Genomic DNA, 22,838 nt, shown 5'->3' with positions numbered 1-22,838 from the left:
ATACCCCAAACCCCCTTGGGACCAGTTCTGGACCGCTCCAGAGAAAGAAGAAGTTTGCGTCTCCGTGCCGTATTGTGACAGCGCCGAGACGAGGGCCAGCCACAGCGGCGGCGTGAGAGTCTGATTGAATGGCAGCAGAGGACCGTACGTCTTTAAATTCCTCATTATCCACTAACCACGTCTGCTCCTATTCCATTACTTACTCCTCCGTATTGTCATGCTCCGGGAATTCAATGTAGTACCTTTTATTGTAGAAAATGAAAAATTTCATTTTCCCCTTCTCCCTCTCGCCCCCTCTCCGAACACTAATTTAAAATGTCTCATCTCCTTCCACGTGTTCAACAGTCTGATTGCCTCGGTGCTGAAGAAAGAGGCATAAGAGGAGGAATCCCCTCTCTTTGTGAAAAGGTGGGAGCAGAGGAGGAGGAGAGAATAGAGCGGGGATGATTCATGGAGACGAGAATCTGCAGCTTCATCAGAGTCGGTCAAGCAGGACAGCAGCTGCTGCAGACCTCCCGAACCAGCGGAGAGACCCACACTGTCAAGGACGAAAGGTCTTCTTATTCTTTCTCCTCCGGCGGACACTTTTTCCCTCTCAGCTTATTGCAACAGACCAGGGTCAAAATGAAGTCCTTCAGGTCTGCAGGAAAGGACCGTGATGAGGTGTCCCCGTGCCTGAGCAGCATGTCCATCAACATGCAACACGAGCTCACTCAGTCACACATGACACTTTCCACTTGTTACATGCATGCTGACATTTAAACGTTCACTAGGCCTTCTATCTTCACAGGGAGTGTAACAGTTTAGCTCCACGCCTTCCTTTTTGTAATAGTTGTTTTCATCCTGTCACACCATCTCGTCAATCCAACTCCCCTCACCTGCCTCTGATCTCTCCCTCGTTTGTCCCTCATTCCCTTCACCTGGTCCTCACGCCCTTCTCACCTGCAGCCCATCCCCTCATTAGTCCCTCACTATTTAGCTCCCTCACTTCCGCTTGTCCTCTGCCAGATTGTCTTGTGTTTTCGTGCCAAGTTCTCCAGCGTTATTAGAGTATATTCCTAACCTCTGATTCTCCGCCCCGCCCCTTTTTGGACTCGTTTGCTTCTTCGACTGATCTCCCGGTTTTGACCCAGCCTGTTTCCAACCAAAGACAGTAATCTTTGTTACTCCTGTCTGTCGTGCTATTGGGTCCACTCTAATGGTGCCGTGACAGGGAGGAAGCTTCAGGCAAGGAAACCATTGAATTAGGATGGTTGATATTAACTGGACTCACGTGATGATTTGCCACCTACGTGAGAATCGGGTGACAAGCGGGTCACCTGACCTAACGACACCAACGACTGTCGGAACTAAATGTCAACTTTCACTTTGGTGCAGGACCCCAACAGCGTTCTCCTGTGTTTGTGCACGTGGACCGTATCTCGCTCTTCATATGGAGCGGTTTGATAATGACGCCGGTGGGTTTGAATGGGCGTTGGTTCAAAGGCCGGTGCGTGGGTATCAGACGCAGCGGGGCACCGACCGAGCATCGGCATTGGACTGGCTGGCAGTGAGACCGGGTCGCAACATGTGATATTTAAAGGAAAACTTCCTCACGAGGAAAAGAAATAACCCTAAAAATAGTTAAGTTGGTCATCCTCATAATTTACTTTGAAGGAATTTCATATCTAAGAAACGCATTGTGTTAAAGGTACATCGAACACATGCTTTCTACCTCACTGTTCTGTTTTGTGTATTTTCACCATTTGATCTGGTTCCAGCCTCTCAAATTGGATGTTTTGATATGATTATTTAAAAAAACACTGGAATCATTAGTTTTTTCAAAATATATTTTACTGACAAAATGATAAATTGATTAAAAAACTGTTTTGCTTCAGCCTGAGTGGATTTCTTTCTCTCTTTCTACCTCTCATTATGTTATTTCCTTCTCTTGCTTGGACATTGTTTGCCATCCACAATATTTGAGGCATTTCCATCTTTGTATGTCTTGTTTTTTTATTCCTCATTTTATTCTCCTTATGTTTAATTCGGAATGGACGGTAAATAGATTTCAGGACAACGGTGTTAGTGATCAAAATCACTAACTCTTTCCCAAAGAGTGAGACGTTGCTGTTTCAGCCAAGAGTTACCAAAACAAATCTAAGGAAGTGTGATGTTTTTGACTTGAGATGAAACTTATCAAATGTGATATTCGTTTCAGGGACCCAGAATGTCGAGCAGCACCCCTGCTAATAACAACCACAAAGCTGCATCTTTATTAAAACCCCTATAACTTTTCAGATTCACTCACAGATGGATCGAAACATAAATTCACGTCAAATGCACTTTCTTATTAAAAGAAAGGCAGACAGCTCCATCAGGATGGGTGTGGAGGAGACGAACGTGACCTGTTCCATTTCCCGAAATCCAGTTACAGTCCACAGACACGGTGTAACACTGCCCTCCAGTGGAGAGCTTCAGAACTGCACACCTGGTGCATCTGCTTTGGTTTGGAGAAACATGAAAGTGACTGGTGGTTTTTTCCAGGAGCAGGTGAGTCCGTGTTTCTCTCAAGGACATGGTTGCTGTGCTCAGATTCTAACAATGCTTCCACGCTATCCAAGACATCATAATTCATAATGATGTTAAAACTGGTTCAAGAGGTCTTTGAATACATCGCGCCTGCTCTGCATTTCTTTCATGTAACCATAAATCACTAACCCGACGTGAACACATACAGAAATAAATGTACACTTTCCATCAGACATTTCAATGAGAACAGTGAATAAATACTAAATTGATACTAACGCTGAATGTATTGTGAATCAGGGTACATATATAAATTGGTTTCATAGACGTCTAAAAAGGATTATTAAAATCAGACTTTCGGTCAAGTCTCAAATGCAAAATGTTTGTTTTTTATTTCTACATTACACTACATTTAATTGATCGAGGTTTGCGGGATGAGAAGGCCGAGATAAACTATTTGAATTTCTGAAATGAAAAATCTGAAGAAAAAATACATTATTGCCCTTATGAGATGCCACCAGATATCAATGTGGGTTTTTGAATCAAGTATTTGCCAACTATAATTGAAAGTGAATTCAGACGGCAAACCTTATAGCAGCCATTTTTAGGAGGCATAATGGCATCAGAATAATCCATGTGCTCAGCGATGCGTCTCGCTCAGGGCCAAACACTTCCACAGAGGCTCTTCACCGGCCTCATGATGACCCGCGGAGGAAGCAGCCCGGGAGGCCAGAGGAACGCCTGCAGGATCTCCTGTCGTCAGTATAAAGATTAAGATGTCAGGCGTCTGAAAAGCACCGGATCAGGAGCCTGTGTTAGATGAAGGGGTTCTTTACTGCCTGTACATTAGTGCTTAATCTGCCCCAACAAGATAGAACCAAGCCTCTGATGATGGAACCAGTAATGATGGAGGAGGCAAGAGAGAGGTTGGCAGCTAAGCCTGAAGTAAGCTACTTTGGCGGGGGGGGACGCACACACGGCTGGTCACACAACCACTGGTGTGTGTCCAGTTATTTAATCAAATATGCAACACCAAGTAGCTTAAACCCTTTGGGTTTATTTTGCTTAGTTGAAGGATGAAAGACAACCGGAAGTGTTTAGGCCGTCCCGTGTTCGAGCAACGATGCTTCCACAGAGGAACAAGAATAACACGATAGAACGGAAATATGGAAATGTACAGGCGGCCACAAAGCTCCAGTCGAGAAGTCAAATGTTGACCATTGACACACACAAACAAACACACACACCAGTAGTAGCACTTTTATCATTAATATTGTATATATTCTGTATATTAAAGCATTTCCCCTCTGGGGATCAATACAAGAGAAGACATGTTAAGACGAAACTCTATATTTAGTCAGAAAATGTGGTCAAATTTAAAAAATAGGAATACATTTCCTAATATGTGGCTTCTGCCTTTATCTTATCTTCAAAAAACGAAACTCTTTTCATAATTTCCTCTTACTCAGCTTTCCCTAAAACGGCTAAAACAGACTATGAACGACTTGCTCTGAAAGCAGAACGTCATATGATCAGTTACAAGAGTCAACGTGTGTCCCGTGTGACAGTGTTGTGATGTTGTGGAGGGAACCAACCCGTTGACAGGATCCCAGGTTGGAGGCTTGTGAAGTCGCCGTGTGTTTCCCACTTTTGGACCCAACTTTGTTGTCAGTAAACTTTCGGTGTGCTGACGAAGGAAGCAGCGCTCGCTCTCCCCTGGACTTCAAACAGGCCTGGTGTGCGGTAGCTTCCATGCATGTTTAGGATCAATACCCTGCTGGAAAATGAATCCTCTTTGACACATATTACTGCGCCAGAAGCGGAAGGAGCAGCCAAATGAAGTGGGATTCCTCTGCCGAGCAGGTGTGGAGCTGATCCTGTGCTTGAAAGTCACTTGAAAACAGCCCCACATCTCAATATTTCCACCATCAATTTTTACTGGAGGTGTTCTGCACCTTTGCATTTACATCATCGCAGAATGTGGCCTCGAATATATGCAAACGAGGTCAAACGGACTCTTTGAGTGGTGCAACCTCCATGTGACACATCTGCCGTCTATACCTCCGCTTTTGGTATAGGAGGTAAAACTAATCTCCCAATGCCTCTGACATAACATTTTAGATCTGAATTCAATGCAGCTACCTGTTCTTGGCACACGCAATCGTAACACAGATGGCTATATTAACTTAGCTGTTATCTGGTATCAGCCGTTTAAAATCTAAATAATACAGAGCAGTAGAATCCTAAAACTAAGGAGATTATTGAATGAAACGTATGGTGAAAACAGGCGTCGATAAGAGCGAGTGATGGCTTTTTCAGTTACAAGTTATGCTGAATCTCACCCTCTGTGGAGAGAGAGAAAGACACACACTCACACACACTGCTGTTGTTGTTGTTGTTGTTGTTGCATGAGCACAGCGCTCTATCAAGGACCTAAGTGACACGGCATGTAGTTTTGACATTTCAAATGCTTTATTGATTCAACAGATTTTTCTACTACAAAAAAAAAATGAATGTGTCGGGATACAACTGGAACATCTGCATTGTGCGAAGCTCGAGTCAAAGAACTGCAGGTCAGGCTGTTTAGGATTTAACGAGCCAGAGAGAGAGCGCACACAATGGCACAAGGCAGTAAACATAAGGCAGTATCTTCTTCAACAGATCAAAGTCTCAATTTAAGATGAACACTAAACAGATATTAAAGCCTGAAGCAACTGACGGTCAGACGTGCTGAACAACGTGAAAACCCTCGGAATGGGGAGATGAAGGCAGACTTTATAATATCGGCTGTCACTGATCTGCTCTTCTCTTGAAATAAACTAATAATCACCAGGTAAAATCATAAAATGTGATCACAAAAGTTGTGAAAGTATTTACCCAAATTATAACTTCCACCAATTGTTGATGAACATTTCCACACACTGAACGCAACAGTTGCTCACAGGCCTTAGATCTACGACAAGGACTAAGACATTTCAAAGTAAAATCACGTTTTTTTCCCCCCCCAACAATAAAAAGGTACAACAACTGGGAACATTCAATCAGCTTGAGACAGTCCATCATTAATGCTTTCATGGGACAAACATCCAGATTTCACAGTCACATTTTACAAATATTCAGGCACCTTTTGGACTTTCGGGTTATTATTTTGGGCCGACTCCTTTCTCCTTCTTAAACTGGGCAATCTGATTGAAAATGTCCAGCAGGTTCGATGGGAGGTCTTTGTTCGCCCTTCCTTCTGGCACTGAGGTCAAACTGCTCTGTTTGTTGTGATTTACAGCACCGTCAGCTCTTTTACTGCCTCCTGCGTCGGACCGGCTGCTGTCCTCCACTGCTTTGCCCTTTCTGTTGTCTAGCGCTCTCCTGGCCTCTTCTACCTCTTGCATTTCTTCCCACCCTCCGCACTCATAGCTTCCGCCATCGAAGGAGTTCCTCTTAGAAGAGTCATGTCTCTCTACTTGTTTGGATGCAGAACCCGAGTCTCCGAAATATTCAGATTTGAAAGTGGATGTCCGGGAATACCCGGACTCCGCGGAGGAGCAGGATACCTTCCGCTTTCTGTTCTCGCCCGAGCTACTTCTCCTCTTGGAGTCGCTGTTTCTCCTGTCTTTCCCGTTGTCCCTACTCGTGCTCCTCACCTCCTCTCTTTCTGGGTTTCTGCCCTTGTTCCTGCTCTCCTCTCTGTCCCTACCCTTCCTTTGTCTGCGTGAGGAGTCAGACTCTTCATCCTCTGAAGCTGCAGACAAAGAGTACAGTTGAGAGATGCGTCTATCGTCAGCATCCCTCACCATGACCTCGGCCTCATCACTCTCTCCAAAATACGGGCCTCCTTTCTGGGTGAGAAAGCTGGCGGAGGTGTTGGGCGGAGCGGGATACCACTCCACCTCATCCTCCTCTTTCGCCTTCCGGTCTTTCTCGCTCTTACCCTCCTCACTCCTGCGATGTCGCTTACTTCCCCGCTCTGACCTCCTCTTCTTTTTCTTCTTTTTGGACCTCCTGCGAGAGGAGGAAGACGACATGGAGGAGTTCCTGGAGGAAGTGTCGGATGACGAAGAGGTCGATCTCTTCCGTTTTTTCTTCATCCTGTAAAAAAAGAAATTCACTGAACATTTCATTCTCATGTTAAAAAAAAAAAAAAAAAAAAATGCCGCTTTGAAGTTTTGAAATGACTTTCATGGCTTCATCTGCAGTATATTTGATATTTTCCACACTTTTTAAAGATCAGAGTCAACTCACCTCTTCTCCTCTTTTAAGATCTTACGCAATTTCTCAGCACTGATCTGGCTGGTCGTAGCTTTCTCCTGCTCCTTAGCCACCGCTTCTTCTCGCAGGCGGATCGATTTCTTTATGGTCGCCGGGCAAAGCAAGACACGACAACGGCAGGCAAAAGTCCACAAAGACGCAATCAAACACGCCATGCCCCAAGACAAGCAACGGAGACCCCGGAATCGATCGGTATTCAGCCATTCGTTCATTTATTCAGCCGTTAGTGTTGGAGTAAATATTATGGGGAGGCGGCAAGAAGAACGTCAGCGATCACACACACCAGATGACAGAATGATCGAGAAAAATACAGAGGGTCACATATTTACCGCAGAAAAAGTGGCGCGATCCAAGAGAACGGCGGTTGGCAGAGAAATGGATGGAGAGAAGTACAGGCAGAGATGTGCAGAGAAAACAAACAGCATGTGTTCCCCATACAGACAGAGAAGGTTTCAACGTTACCGTGTTTGGATCGGGGACACGGCACACACAAGTGTCCAGTGGAGGAGTCGTTGTCAATGTGCCGTTTATTTATTTTCACACCCGCAAGGCAGGTGACAAGACCAAGGCAGTTGGAGGGTCAAAGGGCAGAGTCCCAGGGTCGCGGACACACACACACACACACCAAAGCACTTCATCAGTATTACAAACCAAACAGGGTCGCGAACATTTATGCGTTCAGGCACGGAATTTGGATCGAGAGGATGTCGTTCAGAGCATCTTTGAATTTCTTTTTACAAAGTAGAGCTCATGGACAGCCCTCCACGGCGCTCGGGTCCAGATACTGTTCAGCCCCTCCACAACCCCAGCACCCCCACAGATGTTTTCACCTCTTTGACTGGTTTGTTTCCAGTTTGTATAAAGATATATTGGGTAAATGTTGGCTCACTAGAAGAGATTAGTCATCGCGAATGTAACTCCAAATATGTCATCTCGAATTCAAACCTGCTACAACGGGTTTTCTCTTTTGGGTGCAGCGGAGAGGGATGCATTTGTTGTGAAATCAATATTATATCTTTATCTTTAAGGTTGACATGGTGAACTTTTTAGTAAACAGTTGTCCATTTATTAAACCAGCAGATGGAGCAACATTGACCTTCATTTGCCGTCATGTTTCTGGACACCTGGCGAATGTGAGTCCAACATTCACTCTCCTTCTATCTTTGTTGTGGCTTTTTTTACCCACTAATGTGGGAACTAGCCGTCTCTTTGTTGCTTAGATTTGCTTCATGAACAAAAAGACAGGATCAAACATCCTCGTAAAACATCTCGATATGCATTTGCCTCATCAGTTTTTTTTTTCTCCAAGACCTAGTTAATTGATTATCGACTTTAAAAAGCTTTGGTATGGTCAGTATGGCTGCAGTTCTATCATAGCTTAAGCTGTAAGTACACACACTGCTTTCCCCTCCAACCCCAGGTGTGTGTGTGTGTGTGTGTGTGGCCTGCTCACCTGTATGGTGTCTGTGATCTTGTGCAGGGCCTCCTGCGCCTCAGGGTTAGAGTCATCCAGAGACAGAGCTCTCCTGTACAGTCCCTCTGCTGTTACGAGTTTCTCATGCTCCTCAAGCCTAAAGAGACACAAACACAATAGACCACTGAGAAATAAATCATGAACAACAAAATTCACAAATGCACGACTATTTCAGATATTTTATTTCAGTAATAAGCTAAATCCGTTGATGCTGATTTATTGGTTCCTAAACAGCATTCCTGTCATTCTGTTTATTCGATGCTGACTCAGCACAGACGTGTTCAAAATGTTTGAGGATTGTCCCGTCTCCTTAGTAAAAATAAATTAAAGATTAAAAAGGTAAATACTGCAAGGTAGAACATGTCCATGAACACTATATCTAGAGGCAGCAAAGCAGGCGTCGTCTCTAAAGTGCTGTGTAAGCGCTTACTGTTTCCCTCTCTCCACCAGCGTCTGGCAGAGGTACTTCTTGGCGTTGCGGTGATCTGGACAGCTCTTCAGGGCCAGTTCAAAGTCGGTTATCGCCTTCATGATGCTGCCTTTGTTAGCATACCTACGAATATACAATGATGGAAACGCACATCTCAAAAGAAAATTCAATCATTTCCTATCACAGCGGGGATACAATCATGCTCTGATAAGTATTTATTCCCATTTTTTTGGTATGATTTCTACTGGGCTTCGTGGTATTTCTAACTTCATTTCTAAACACTTTACGATTGAATTAAGAGATTATAAAGTCTATGTTGCTGTCTAAATGTGCAAAAAAAGACAATTATGTAAATACATATTTAAACTGCCATTTCTTGCATAATTGATCTGTTATGTAGTTCATAAAGGAGATCCCTTTCTGTTGTCGCTGGCACCAAGTGAACGACATCTTGTTATTGCAACATAGGCCAGTAAATGATGACGGGGACGACTGTGGCATCTAGAATGTTGTTCTTCATCAAGTCTTCTGAATGAATTGATGCATACTCTGTCTACTTTTACATCCAGTTTAGAACAAAAATTCCATTTACCATTTTTTTTATAAAACAACTGAAACTTTAAAAATCATTCACCTGAATAGAAATAGAGTGCTTGTGAAACTCATGCAGATATAAAACGCCTGAATGTCTTATTCTTCAAAAGCTTCCATAGGAAGTGGGCCCCGTTTAAGACCAAACCAGTTGCTCAGCATTAACACATCCAGAGCAGGTCGCAGCACATGAAATGAGAAATGGACTCACAGAGCTCCACGAGCCACCAGTGCTTCTACATTATCAGTGTCCATGTCCAAGGCTTTGTTGTATTCGTTCATGGCTTCCACATGGCGACCATGTTTGAAGTGGCCCACACCGGCACGCACACTGAAACCACAAAGACAGACGCGGAACAGGAATATCAAGTCAGAAGAAGCTCGAGGAGGAAAGACTAAATACAAAGAGGATGTTGTGTACGATACACAAATGAAATATTGTTTCATTACCACTTCAAAGCCCATGATGCGGACTGTTCCTTCCTGAGGGCAGAGGCAAAATCTTCCGCTCGAAAAAGTTTACTGTGGAGAAAAGAGGTACCGGTAAGAACTCTGTTGACACTCAATGCGGCGTCTCTCAGCCGGGTCGGCTTCCTTTTGCTAAAGGGTACCACTCTGTACCAGCCTACGTCGAAGGATAATCCTTTATACTAGATATTTCCATTCGTTGTCAACTGACGCATGATGCCACGTGAACCAAAGCCATCAAAAATGACATTAGAATATTACTTCTAAAAAAACACATAGGTTTGAAGTATTCCAACACAAACACGGGGTGTGTGCGCCAGTCAGGACACATTTTGAGTTGACCTTTTGTCACCCGCTTTAAAAGCGCTGCAATGGAAGAGGAGCGACTAATTCTGTAATTAGAAATGAGGAGTTATCTATATGCCATACCTCCTCATTTCTCGACAAAACCCTAAACACAGTAGCAGCTGGCTCGAGGGATATTGCCAGTGAGCAGACCGTCTCCGACTTGCTGTTTATTTTCTGTAGATATCATAATAATTTTTTCTTATTCTGTGGAAAAAGTACAAATGCCAGAAGATAGTCAGTACTATTCACCCATCATTTAAGTGCTCACGTCTCCAATCTGATCCCCAGCGCACGGCTGATAGGTTTGAAGTTTGTTGAGGCAAAGTAACACAAGTAAGGATGCGGTGTTCCTCTCTGCAGCCGGCCACAACACTACACGGCATTTTCAAGCAGGGAACTGACGCTGTGTGAATCCTGTCATGCTGTGGATTCAGTGCGCTTGAGGCAAACAGCCACAGTAGTGCCACTGATTTTTTTCAGAATTTAACATTCATTTGTATATTCTACTGTCCATTTTCTTTACAATATGTATATATTTTCAAATTATGGGGATTTGTTTACAGCTCTAAATCAATTCATCAATTACGACGATTAATGTTCCAGCACTTGGATATATCTATCAAGTGCTTACTTACAATTGTCTGCACATTATGTAACTTGCCTTGACATTTGCTATTTAGAGAGGCAACAATAATTTGACAACTGCTACTTTGCTTAGACTTCTCATTTTCAAAAAAGTAAGACATAGAGAACACAAGTTAACAGGTCTCAGTCTAAAAATAAGTAACAATCCTCCAAACTCCAATAAAGAAATGTTGGTCCTTAAATAAATCAGTTAGTTGACTTTTTGTATTACCTTTGGAGTCCTCTCATCATTGATGGTGGTTGGGTGTCACTAACGCCCACCTTTTCCAGCAGGTAGGCCACTACATTGGGATTGTGGTAGCCATGGCAACTCTTCAGTATACACTCGTACGTCTTCCTGGAGTCAGCGGCTGCAGAAAGGCTACGACTAAGAAAAGGGGAGAGGAGGCGAGGAGTTAGCATCGCAAAAACACTTTGGGCCTTGTGCAGGCTGCCAGCCCGAATACATTTGTTCTGTGCACATCCAGATGTATTTGGAATATAAAACTGTATCCAGATCAATTATATAGTCAGGAAAGCAACAAATAATTAACAAATTGGATCCAAACCCTATTTGGAGCTGGTTTGAAATGTGATTCCACTTTGATTTCTACGTATGTGTTTTCTAGACACTGGCCGCTCAAAACAGACCTCAAAGTGTCTTTTTTGTGTCAGTTGCTAGCAGCAGAGCTTAATGGAGAACAACAGTCCGTGGACAGACTATGATGTGCTCCAAGGGCTTAATTTTCTGTTTTGGTGATCACTTAAACGGTGACGTTTAATGAGTCACTAATTCAGTTTATCTGCATTAAATAATGAAGTGCAACAACAGGCAAGTTAGTTTCAAACAAGTTGTTTCAAACAGATATTCAACATAGTATCACTCACAACGATTTCAAGCGTACATTTTTCATGTGGTGTATTTACCTGTAGTGTATGGGCAGCTCCTCCCGAGGAACGACACCCAGTTTGACGTGCACAAAGTTGGGCAAAAGAGAGGCCTGGATGACAGAGACTGTGATTTTCTCCTGGTAGCGGTCAATATCTTTCACTGCAGCTACAGAACGAGAACGTTGACAACTCAGAAGACGTGAACACTATTATAGCCTTTGGTTATAATGCATTATAAACATATACATAATGTATTATAGTCTACTCATAGCACTGCACATTGATAGTTATAAACACTCATATATGAGATATGCAAATTATTTATAACAATCATATTAATAAAAACAACATGACTCAAGTATAATAGTTCATAATTGCATAATTGTTTTTGCAAAGATTATACTGTATTATAAATTACAAAATAACTGTTCATTACAATGTAATCATAAGTTACTAACTATTGGTCATTGGGTGCTTTAAGTGAAGTAATAACGTTCCTGAGGTATACGTCGATAAACGATATTGCAAGCTGGTTATAGGTTACTCTCATACTTTAATGTAATGATTCTCCAAAATATTCACTCTATAGATACAAGTTATTCCAACTATATATAATACCTGTAGCTGTATATAATACTTGAGGAAGGACTGACAATGGCAAAAACACGCCGAATAGTCTGGCTATCAGAGAAAGTCTGTACAGAGGTGGTTATTTAAGACAAAGCAACTAGAAACTAACCTCTGATGAAGTCCCCGATCTGGAAGTAGGACAGAGGATCATCATGGCTGCCAGTAGAGGGAATTTCTTTGATGTGACAAAGAGCCTGTAGGTAGAAAAGAAAAAGGAAATTCAACCAGTATAGTTGCACAATTTACGACAGTAATTATAGTTACACGAACTACATGCGTCATGACTTAAAACCTCAACTTCTGCAGCGCATTCAAGTTAGCAAGACCATTAAGACAATTACAGGCTTCTGCATGCACAATGTTTGACTGATTGGTTTTGAACTGCTACCAGGTTTATGACACGGCTCAAGGGCATTCAAATGATATAGCTTGTTGACATACCGACAACTCTAGGTCCTCTATATCTCTCTTCAGTCCTCCTGCTGTGCAGAGCAGAGTGAGAAAGAAGCCATAGTCTCGAATGTTGTTGATCCTTCCCACCACAATGTCTCCTCTTTCCAAGTCCCTGTACAACATGGTTCTTCTTTCTTCATACGACACTTCCATGAATAACTCCATTGGTGGCATGATGGCATATGGCTCTGGGAAAGTAGAACAAAAAAGTGAATCAAACATTTCGCATATGAACATAGAATTCTCTATATTATGGTATATCCACATTAAGTTAGTGAGATTTCAAAACACACTTTTCTCACTAAATCCAATACCGTGCGCTAAACAAAGACTGAAGCTGCTGCTCTGCCAACGTGCTGCTCACGCTACATGTGGACAGAGACCTAAACGCACCTGCAGCGTCGTCCGCCTCCTCATGTTCCTCTTCTTGAGGAGTGGTGGTCTTCCACGATGGACAGAACAGGATGTCAGCCTTCCGGGCAATGAACTGCTCCACAAGGGGGCTGTCCTGCCCATCACTCTTGCTGCACACAAAACACACATGTTTAGCGAGGCTTAACCGTTTGTCAAACTAAGTGTTGTGTCCAAAACTCCTGGCAAACAGGTGCATAGAAAGAGGAAATCGGGTAAAAAAATAATAATTCTTGCACATAGTCAATGCTGACTTTATTAAAGATACAACTTTTCGGTAATATACCTTCATCGAGAGGCACAGGCTGCTACAACCAATCAAAAGGGGCTTCAAATATCAGTCAATAACACTATCTCTGACTTATAAAAGCATTCTTAAAACGGGACTAGAGCTGAAACAATAGATCAGTAGTAGATTAGGCAAACCAAAAATCAATCAACAACGATGTTGATAAATGTATGAATTATAGCCAGTTTGAAGTTTCGTTCTCTGATTTATACAATAGTAAACTAAATCAAAGAATAAGGCTTTAAATTGCTGGTCAGGCAAAACAAGTGATTTGAAGTCGTCAACTTGGATTTATGGAACTTGTGACTCAATTGTGCACTTTCTACTGATTTAAGATTTAAGTTTATTGACCACAAAGCGACACATGTTAATTGCAAAAGTAAAAAGTAATATAAACAATTTATCAAGATCCATGCAATACAAATCAAAAACTAGAAATATTTTTAAAAAGAAAAGAAAGATAAGATATCATACCCGACAATAATTCCTCAAAGCTCTTAATTAAAACAAAAGCACAAAAAAACAAAAATCTAACTTGTTTAAATACCTTTCACACGAGACTTTGCACAGGTCAGACACCACAGCTTGGAAGTCTGGGTTTTCTGTTTGTTCACATTTCAGTTTGTTGAAAAACGATTCTCCATGATAGGTCAGACACTGCCTCAACAAGTCTCTGTCCATTCTGTATGTACAGGACTGCAGTCACATTATTCTACAAGTGAGAAAATAGAGAAGCCACTGAGGGCCGTTGGCTATGTCTGAAACGTTTTAGCATTAATAGAGAAAACGTGCTATTGGTATGGCGGTGGAGACGTGCTTTGTTCCATCAAGAGGGCACGTCGTATGCGTCAACTCGGATTTGTAAGTGCTAAAGGTCCATTAAATACACTTTAATGGCTGTAAGTTAGCTCGATAACAACGTTGCTCTGCGTCGTTTAGCTAGGCACCAACATAAAGCTAGTTAGTCATGCTAAAGCACTAGCGAGTTGAAATTATCTTCGTAACAAATAATATTCCAATAGTTTAACACATACAAGGTACCTCTGTTTCCTAAAACAACACGACTATCATTTCAATTCCATAAAGTCTCGACCACTCTGTTGTGCATCGCGCATTACTATCACACATGGACGAGTGAGCATGCGCGAGGTGTTACACTAAAACCCGTCGGGAGAAACAAATCCCACCTCGGAACTAAAGTGGACAAATCCGAACATTAATAAAACAAAATGTAATGTGTTGAAACTTTATTAAGCTATATTCAGAAATGAATCTAAATTGTATTACAAATTAATTAATTTGAGAACTAATTGTGATTAAATCAAAATATCCTACCACAATTTAGTCCGACAGAGCCTTTATGAGCCAATGCAGGAAGACATACTCAGATCTTTACTTACATAAACATAATAATACTACAGTGTACACATTATCTGTAACGACAGCCACATTCGTACCATGTGATTTGTGGGCCGCAGTCTGGAGTATCTAAATATAATGTAGAATAGGAAATTTTGAATAAACAAAATAACGAGACAGCAGATGAAGAAAATAATTGCATGGGTAAAAAAACCTGTTTGACAACCTTGAAGAGGATTTACAGTAATGTCTTTGTTAAGAGCACATTGAGTGCAGCGGCATTTCAATTGTTAAACTCATGTAAATGAAGATCATTTCTCCTCCATTTAAATTATAGTTACTTGATACCAGCTTATAAAAAAAGTGGAGTATTGATGCATCACCTAAATTATATGAATGTCTTCCCAGGCACCAATGACATGTCACTCCAGACCAGTGGGAGGAGTAATCCAAACTCTGCGACAAACACTCATTTGCAAATCACTCATCTCGTCTGTACCTGGAACTCATAATGGAAAGGAAAATCCTTTCTTTGATATTTATATATATATATTGATTGGATGTGGACAAGGTAAACTATTTGAGTAATACTTTTATGGCTTTGATTGTTTACATTTTACTTCAGTTCTGACAAAAAATAACTTGACTTTGGTGCAACAAAGATGTTGCACAACACCATGTTTAACAACTTATTCATCTGGTCTTTGTCCTTGCTTATGTGAGTGCTTGTGTGTGGGTGGCGATACAGTGAAGAGAACAATCATTATTACACAATGGGTGGTTTTTTGATCATGTCAACCACTTGAAAATACAGCTCTCTACCATGATAGCAAGCTGGATAGCTTTTTGAAGTCCTTATTTAAAATTATCCTGATAATGGAATTTCAACTAAATCAACTTATTTAATTAAATTTGTATCTTAAACAATGATATAATCTCCAATTGTCCCATTGAGTTGGAACCCAAATTGTGGTAGTTGCAGCCAAAGTAGTGCTGGCAGCCAACCATAGTTATAGTTGCAACTGTAGTTGTGGTTCTTTACAAGAGCAGTTACAAAACGTGGTCCCGAGGGGCCATGGGGGGAAGCTAGTTCTGTCACTGTGTATACCTCTGCATGTATATCAGAGCAGATCAAAGTCTGATGTATACGGTCAGGAACAGTACATTTTAGAATTAGATCGAATTTGTGATATATTATGCTTTCTTGAGTTATTGCTGTATAGACATCAATTGCCAATTACAGGCTTTCAGATGTGGGAAGTTAATGAGGATCTCACACTGCCTCTGCAAGCTGTTCCAGGCCGAGGTGTTACAATCTTAGTCCGCTGTAAATCAGAGTTCTCAAGCTGCTGCAAAAACATGAAACCAAAGTAATTTAACCACACCTGTATCAACATGGCATGCATTCAAGTTGTCTGAGCTTGCTAAACATCCTTTGGCTTGAATGTCCACATTAAAATATTGTTCCATATAAGCTCTGTTTGTTTACTTTTATATAGTTTTTTTTTCTTTGATAAGGATGCGTACCTTTCTAGAGTATTACCTCGTCTGCTCCCTTACAAGTTTTTTTTACAGGAGTTGCCTAATTCCTCTTTCTACCCACACCCGGTCCCCTGTCTGAAGCAGATGGGGTTTATAGTTAGATTAGAAAGTGCAGTTTTCATATCGTCTTTCCATAATATTAAAATGTTCTTTCAAATTATCAATTACAGGTTTTTTTTCCGTAATTGAGAAATGTGTTCATTCTCGCTAAACCTATGGAACCCATTGAGGGGTGGAGGTTCAAGAAAAACCCTGTGTTTCATTATCTGGTATCTATGATCTGGAATATGCAAATTATGTTTCTGCATCAACAGCCATATTTGTTTCAACTGGTTCGGGATAGTCGCTACACTCTTGTGCCATTTTGTCAACTTCCTCATTGAAATGTGCATTATCCGTTTATGCTTAAGTGTGGCTGTGTATATGTCTCATAACAACGCTTTACTTTTTCCTAAACTCAGCTATTATTTTCTAATAATCTGAATGTGCTAAAGGATTGCCCTTGTAGTTCCAAACCTTTGAGTTACCACATCTCCAAATCGTAATTAAAGCAATAACAACTATCTGTAATTATGGTGCTTTCTTTTATTTATTTATTTAGTGTCCATCCAGGCCCAGCTTGCATTATGGCCAATACTTCAGCTTTGGAATCACTGTTTCTGGGGCTCAGGGGGGTGGGGGGTCGTCCTGTAACCACAAGGTACCCAGTTTCATCCCCGCTCTCCCCGTAGTCGCGTGTTGAAGTGGCCTTTGAGCAAGACAGTTGCTCCCCCAGCACCACCACAACAACTCCAAGTACCACTACATCACTCGCAACTACGACACCAACAAGCAACACTACAACCCCAACTATCACAACAACGCCCTCCACAACTACAACATCTCTGAGTGCCACTACAACTCCTCCAAATACAACTACTACATCAGTAACTTCATCAACCTCGAGCACCACCACAACAATACCATATACCACTACATCAACCATAACTAAAACACCAACATAGCACATTTAAACCTCCGAAATTGGGACACGAGAAAATACATCCGCCTCTAGAACCCCAACAACAACACCACCAAGAACTACCACACCAACACCAATCACCACTGCATCACTCGCAACTACAACACCACCAAGCACCACTAAACCAACAACTATATCAACAAAACCCACCACAACACCTCTGAGCTCCCCACAAACACTTCCAATGACAACTAACCAACCCATAGTGTCACCACAACACCAATCACAACTACATCACCCACATGTACAACACCAACAAACACTACAAGACCCCCAATTATCACACCAACACCCACGACAAGTACAGCACCTCCTCAAAAGACTACGACAGCTAGTTCCTCCACACCAACATCAAGTACCTTTACCCAACTACCACAGCCCCTAGTACCACCCAACACAAAACCCCACTACATCATATGCAACTTTAGCACCACTACAACTCCAACCTCCCCACAAGCAACTACATCACACTCTTGCACCACCACAACAACACCAAGTGCCACTACTACAACATCACGACTACACACCACCACAACAAGACCAAGCACGACTACACCAACAGACATATTAAGAGTGCTTTTATCAATAAAATATTTTGACCACCTTATCAGTCATGTTTGAAAAGTTCTGAGCATATGCGTTAGCATAACCCAGCGCCAGAGCTTAAAAAGAAAGTCTCAAAAGTACAACAATTGTTATCAGGAGAAATAAAAAAATCTTTAACATTTAAAAAACTAAAATCATCACAAAACAGGACCAAACTAAATTAAACTAAAGCAAGTCTCTTCACATCAGAACGTGTCTCTTATAAAACGTTAGACATAATCGGTATATCAAGACAAATAAGAAACTTAAAAAGGGTACAATTCCCGGGAACGGGCACTCGGTAGAGCGCATACCTTCTCATATCACAAGATTGGGTTTTGAATTATGAACATATTGGCATTAGTTGCATGCCAATTGGATAAAAATTGACCACGCTATGGTAAAAAGAAGATTTTGACCTTTTCATGACCTTGACCTTTGACCCGATCGATCCCAAAATCTAATCAAATGGTCCCCGGATAATAACCAATCATCCCACCAAATTTCATGCGAATCGGTTTAATACTTTTTTAGTTATGTGAGTAACACGCATACAAATAAATAAATAAATAAATACACGGCGATCAAAACATAACCTTCCGCATTTTCAATGCGAAGGTAATGGAGGGGAAATTAACCAAAGCTAAATAATGTTGTGGTCAGCCATTCCGAACCTGCATGTATATTTCAGTTGATGAGATATGAGATAATGATTTATGTGATAAATTATACATCAAATATTATAAACATCCAGATTAACAAAATAAATTATGAATGGAGGGAGGCAGGGCCACCATCTGGACGATTGAGGGAATATTTGTTGAGCAGCATTTGCGCACAACTTCCAATCATTAGTTAATATTCCACGATGTACCAGCTGACTGGAATTTGTGAAAAGATGAGTTTTATACTATTTCATTATTATTGCTATTATTATAAATATTATTGATAATTATTGTTATAATAGCAAATAATAATGATGATTCTAGGGTTTCAGTCCTTTGGACCCCCTAATGAGGGACTCATCTTGCTTAGAATGTGAATTGTCAGCCTTTGAGAAAAGAGTCATTTTACTGTTGAAAAACATTCAAACCAAGACACAAATATACAAATCATGACCCACGAGAAAATGATTAATACAGCAGTAATCGCTTATTACTCTATAAAAACCCTGGATTGTTAGTTTAATGCAGCATGGTCTACGGTCACTGAATAATGTTATTAGTGATTTAGTTGTGCATTATTTAATTAGATTAATTAGATTAAATAAAATAATGTCATATTCATTGATTGTGTTGTTACTGTGTTTTAATTCATGTATAATGATTCCTTCTGTACACATTACATCTTTTACACCTGTCCATCCTGGAGAGGGATCCTCCTCTGTTGCTCTCCTGAAGGTTTCTTCCCTTGTTTCCCTGTGAAGTGAGGTTTTGGGACTGGGATGTCTATATGTACAGATTGTAAAGCACTCTGAGACAAATTTGTAGCCTGTGAAAACGGGCTTTACAAATAAACTGAATTGAATTGAATTGTGTATCTGGGACATATCTGTTTTTTCAGGATCTATAGCCTTTATCACCAAAGCCTTGTTACTGCCTCCATAGCTGAGGGAGGAGTAATTCACAAGTGCCACATGCATCACAGACAGCATACTTGTCTATTCCCTGAGTCGTGAGGAGTAACAGCAATCATCATGGAAAGACACATCCTTTATTGGATATTTTTGTTTGGATATTTATATTCTACGGCACAAAGTAACTATACACAAATTATATTTTTTAAATAATATGGGTGATTGTTAATTTACTTTATTTATTGTACTTTACTTATTGTACTTTACTTATTGTATCAGAGTAGACATCAGAAGTGTTAAGTACTCATAAGATAAGGATTTAGTAAGGTCTATGTTCTTGAGTCATGTTCGATAATGCTAAAATGAATACACTTATTATTAATTGTATTGTTATGAATATATGTATTCATAATATTATTATTGATACCTCTTTCCTTATGAACCAATAATAGTTGGAGTGATAATGTGTTTATTTATTTTTAGAAATTGTAAAATTCTCATAATAAAAAAACTAATACAATTCTAAACATGCTTATAATTATTTTTAAATTAAAAACAACAACGACTGAATAGTTTTCACAACAACCAAAAAACGCTGTTCATAGTACTCAGGCACGTGCACAGACATTTTGGGGGGCAGGTGCTCAAACCAAAAAAAAGGGCACCCAATGCCAAAAAAAAATTCTGCCAGAGTTGAAGCATTAGCAGTAATACACTGATGATGCTGTCCTCCACCTGCATCTCCTCTGGCAGCATCAGACCGCTAGCTTACATTTTCTTTATGAATAAAGATGAATTATTATATAGCAACAACAGTACAAGCGTTCTGATTGGCTAATGGGCGTCATGCCAGCCACATATTGCCCTCCTCGCTGGTCTGATACGGATCCGTATTGCCCTCTTACGTCATTTTCAAAATGAGCGAGATTGATAGACATCAACAGCCAAGAGCAGTGGTCCTCAAACTAAGGCCCGCGGGCCGGATACGGCCCGCCTCCACATTTGGCCCGGCCCTCTGAACAAGAGAGGCCGTATGATTTTATTTTCAGTCTGGCCACGCAAATCCTAGACTAGCCCTTGCAATAGAATGGAATAAAAACTATCTCTCTCTCTTCTCTCTTTCTCTCTCTCTCTCTCTCTCTCTCTCTCTCTCTCTTTCTCTCTCTTTCTCTCTCCCTCTCTCTCTTCTCTCTCTCCCTCTCTCTTTTCTCCCTCTCCCTCTCTCTCTCTTTTCTCTCTTCTCTCTCTCTCCTCTTTCTCCCTCTCTCTACTCTCTAATCATAACTAACGTCAGTAAACAGCTGGACGAGGCTTTGAAATCACCGAGTTTTTGTTTGTTTATTTTTTTAGGAAACGTCGGACCAGTTGTGACGTCATGTTTTCAGCAGCGCTAATGTTGTGGTTGATTTTTCACAAAACAACGTTAGGGGACAAACACCGTCAGGACCTGTGTGTCTGGTGCTGCGGGTCAGAGAAGGAGGTGCACCCGTTCGGTGGCGCGAGAAGCACTGCGCGGAGGAGGAAGTGGAGGAGGAGGAGGAGGAGGGAGGGGCGCGGCGGGGGGAGGGAGAGGGGGCTCGTGAGTGCTGCGGAGCGGGTCGGGGTGAAATTCTCACAAGAACTCAAATAAATGCCCCGTCGGATATTAAAACACATTTGGGGGGACTTGATGACAGAAAGAGTAACTTTTATTCTTAAATACGGATGAATAAAAAAATGTGTCTCCAGCAAAAAGGGCACTTTTCTCATCCAGGGCAAAAGGGCTGGTGCTTGAGCACCACTAGGGGTCTATCTGTGCACGTGCCTGATAGTACTGATTCATTTCCAAGATGACATTTATTGCCTGACTGATCTTCTGTCAAGGACGTTGGAGATTAAAAACAAGAGCGTGCATATCAAGCATCAGGTGTCACTGTTTCACTTTTTAAATGTTACCAAAAAGCTAGACGATACGTTTGAAAGTTATTTGCAGTATTAATTTAATAGCTTTGCAACATTGACATTTTAATATTGCAAAACATATTTTCATTCCAAATTAAGCTGTTTGAAACAAAAGAAAAAAGCACATGTATAACACATGTATGAATCATTCCTTATAAGTTAAACAAAACATGATGTATGGAAATAGTGAGGTATTAGATTTGATTGTTGAACATTTTTGAAAAACTGAAATTCTTGTTGTTACTCATACTGAATAATTCACTGCAATTACAGCCACAACAACATCTGCAGCGCCCACAACAACTGCAGCGCCCACAACAACTGAAGCACCCACAACAACTGCAGCGCCCACAACAACTGCTGCACCCACAACAACTGCCACACCCACAACAACTGCAGCGCCCACAACAACTGCAGCGGCCACAACAACTGCAGCGCCAACAACAACAGCCACACCCACAACAACTGCAGCACCCACAACAACTGCTGCACCCACAACAACTGCAGCACCCACAACAACTGCAGCGCCCACAACAACTGCATCACCTACAACAACTGTGGCACCCACAACAACTGCAGCGCCCACAACAACTGCAGCGCCCACAACAACTGCAGCACCCACAACAACTGCAGCGCCCACAACAACTGCAGCACCCACAACAACTGCAGCGCCCACAACAACTGCCGCGCCCACAACAACTGCAGCACCCACAACAACTGCAGCGCCCACAACAACTGCATCACCCACAACAACTGCGGCACCCACAACAACTGCAGCGCCCACAACAACTGCAGCGCCCACAACAACTGCAGCACCCACAACAACTGCAGCGCCCACAACAACTGCATCACCTACAACAACTGTGGCACCCACAACAACTGCAGCACCCACAACAACTGCCGCCCACAACAACTGCGGCACCCACAACAACTGCAGCGCCCACAACAACTGCGGCACCCACAACAACTGCAGCGCCCACAACAATGGCAGCGCCCACAACAACTGCTGCACCCACAACAACTGCAGCACCCACAACAACTGCAGCACCCACAACAACTGCAGCGCCCACAACAACTGCAGCGCCTACAACAACTGCAGCGCCCACAACAACTGCTGCACCCACAACAACTGCAGCACCCACAACAACTGCAGCACCCACAACAACTGCAGCGCCCACAACAACTGCAGCGCCTACAACAACTGCGGCACCCACAACAACTGTGGCGCCCACAACTGCGGCACCCACAACAACTGCGGCACCCACAACAACTGTGGCGCCCACAACAACTGCAGCACCCACAACAACTGCGGCACCCACAACAACTGCAGCGCCCACAACAACTGCAGCGCCTACAACAACTGCGGCACCCACAACAACTGCGGCACCCACAACAACTGTGGCGCCCACAACAACTGCGGCACCCACAACAACT

The 22,838-nt window shown here is 42.0% G+C and overlaps 1 protein-coding gene across 1 annotated transcript; it reads right to left on the bottom strand.

Annotated features, from left to right (window-relative positions):
- Positions 1 to 4,958: 4,958 nt before the first annotated feature.
- ttc14 (tetratricopeptide repeat domain 14) lies at positions 4,959 to 14,505 on the bottom strand. Its single transcript, XM_056415220.1, has 12 exons — positions 13,928 to 14,505; positions 13,074 to 13,204; positions 12,669 to 12,868; positions 12,337 to 12,421; positions 11,634 to 11,763; positions 10,939 to 11,094; positions 9,717 to 9,788; positions 9,478 to 9,597; positions 8,676 to 8,798; positions 8,225 to 8,342; positions 6,745 to 6,851; positions 4,959 to 6,591 (listed from the first exon to the last, which is right to left on the bottom strand). Exons 1-12 carry the CDS (start codon positions 14,059 to 14,061, stop codon positions 5,652 to 5,654), a joined length of 2,316 nt encoding a protein of 771 aa, XP_056271195.1. The 5' UTR covers positions 14,062 to 14,505; the 3' UTR covers positions 4,959 to 5,651.
- Positions 14,506 to 22,838: the final 8,333 nt, after the last annotated feature.

Source organism: Pseudoliparis swirei, chromosome 5, assembly GCF_029220125.1.
Source record: "Pseudoliparis swirei isolate HS2019 ecotype Mariana Trench chromosome 5, NWPU_hadal_v1, whole genome shotgun sequence".
In the NCBI taxonomy this organism is placed as follows: Eukaryota; Metazoa; Chordata; class Actinopteri; order Perciformes; family Liparidae; genus Pseudoliparis; species Pseudoliparis swirei.
This window is presented reverse-complemented; position numbering and strand designations above follow the sequence as displayed.

Excerpts from the sequence above, each read along its gene's own strand:
- ttc14 (XM_056415220.1), bottom strand. The coding sequence starts at position 14,061 with ATGGACAGAGACTTGTTGAGGCAGTGTCTGACCTATCATGGAGAATCG. Across the intron at positions 8,799-9,477 it reads CTGGTGGCTCGTGGAGCTCT|GTATGCTAACAAAGGCAGCA; the intron begins GTGAGTCCATTT and ends GTATATTCGTAG. Across the intron at positions 8,343-8,675 it reads CTGGTGGAGAGAGGGAAACA|GCTTGAGGAGCATGAGAAAC; the intron begins GTAAGCGCTTAC and ends GTGTCTCTTTAG.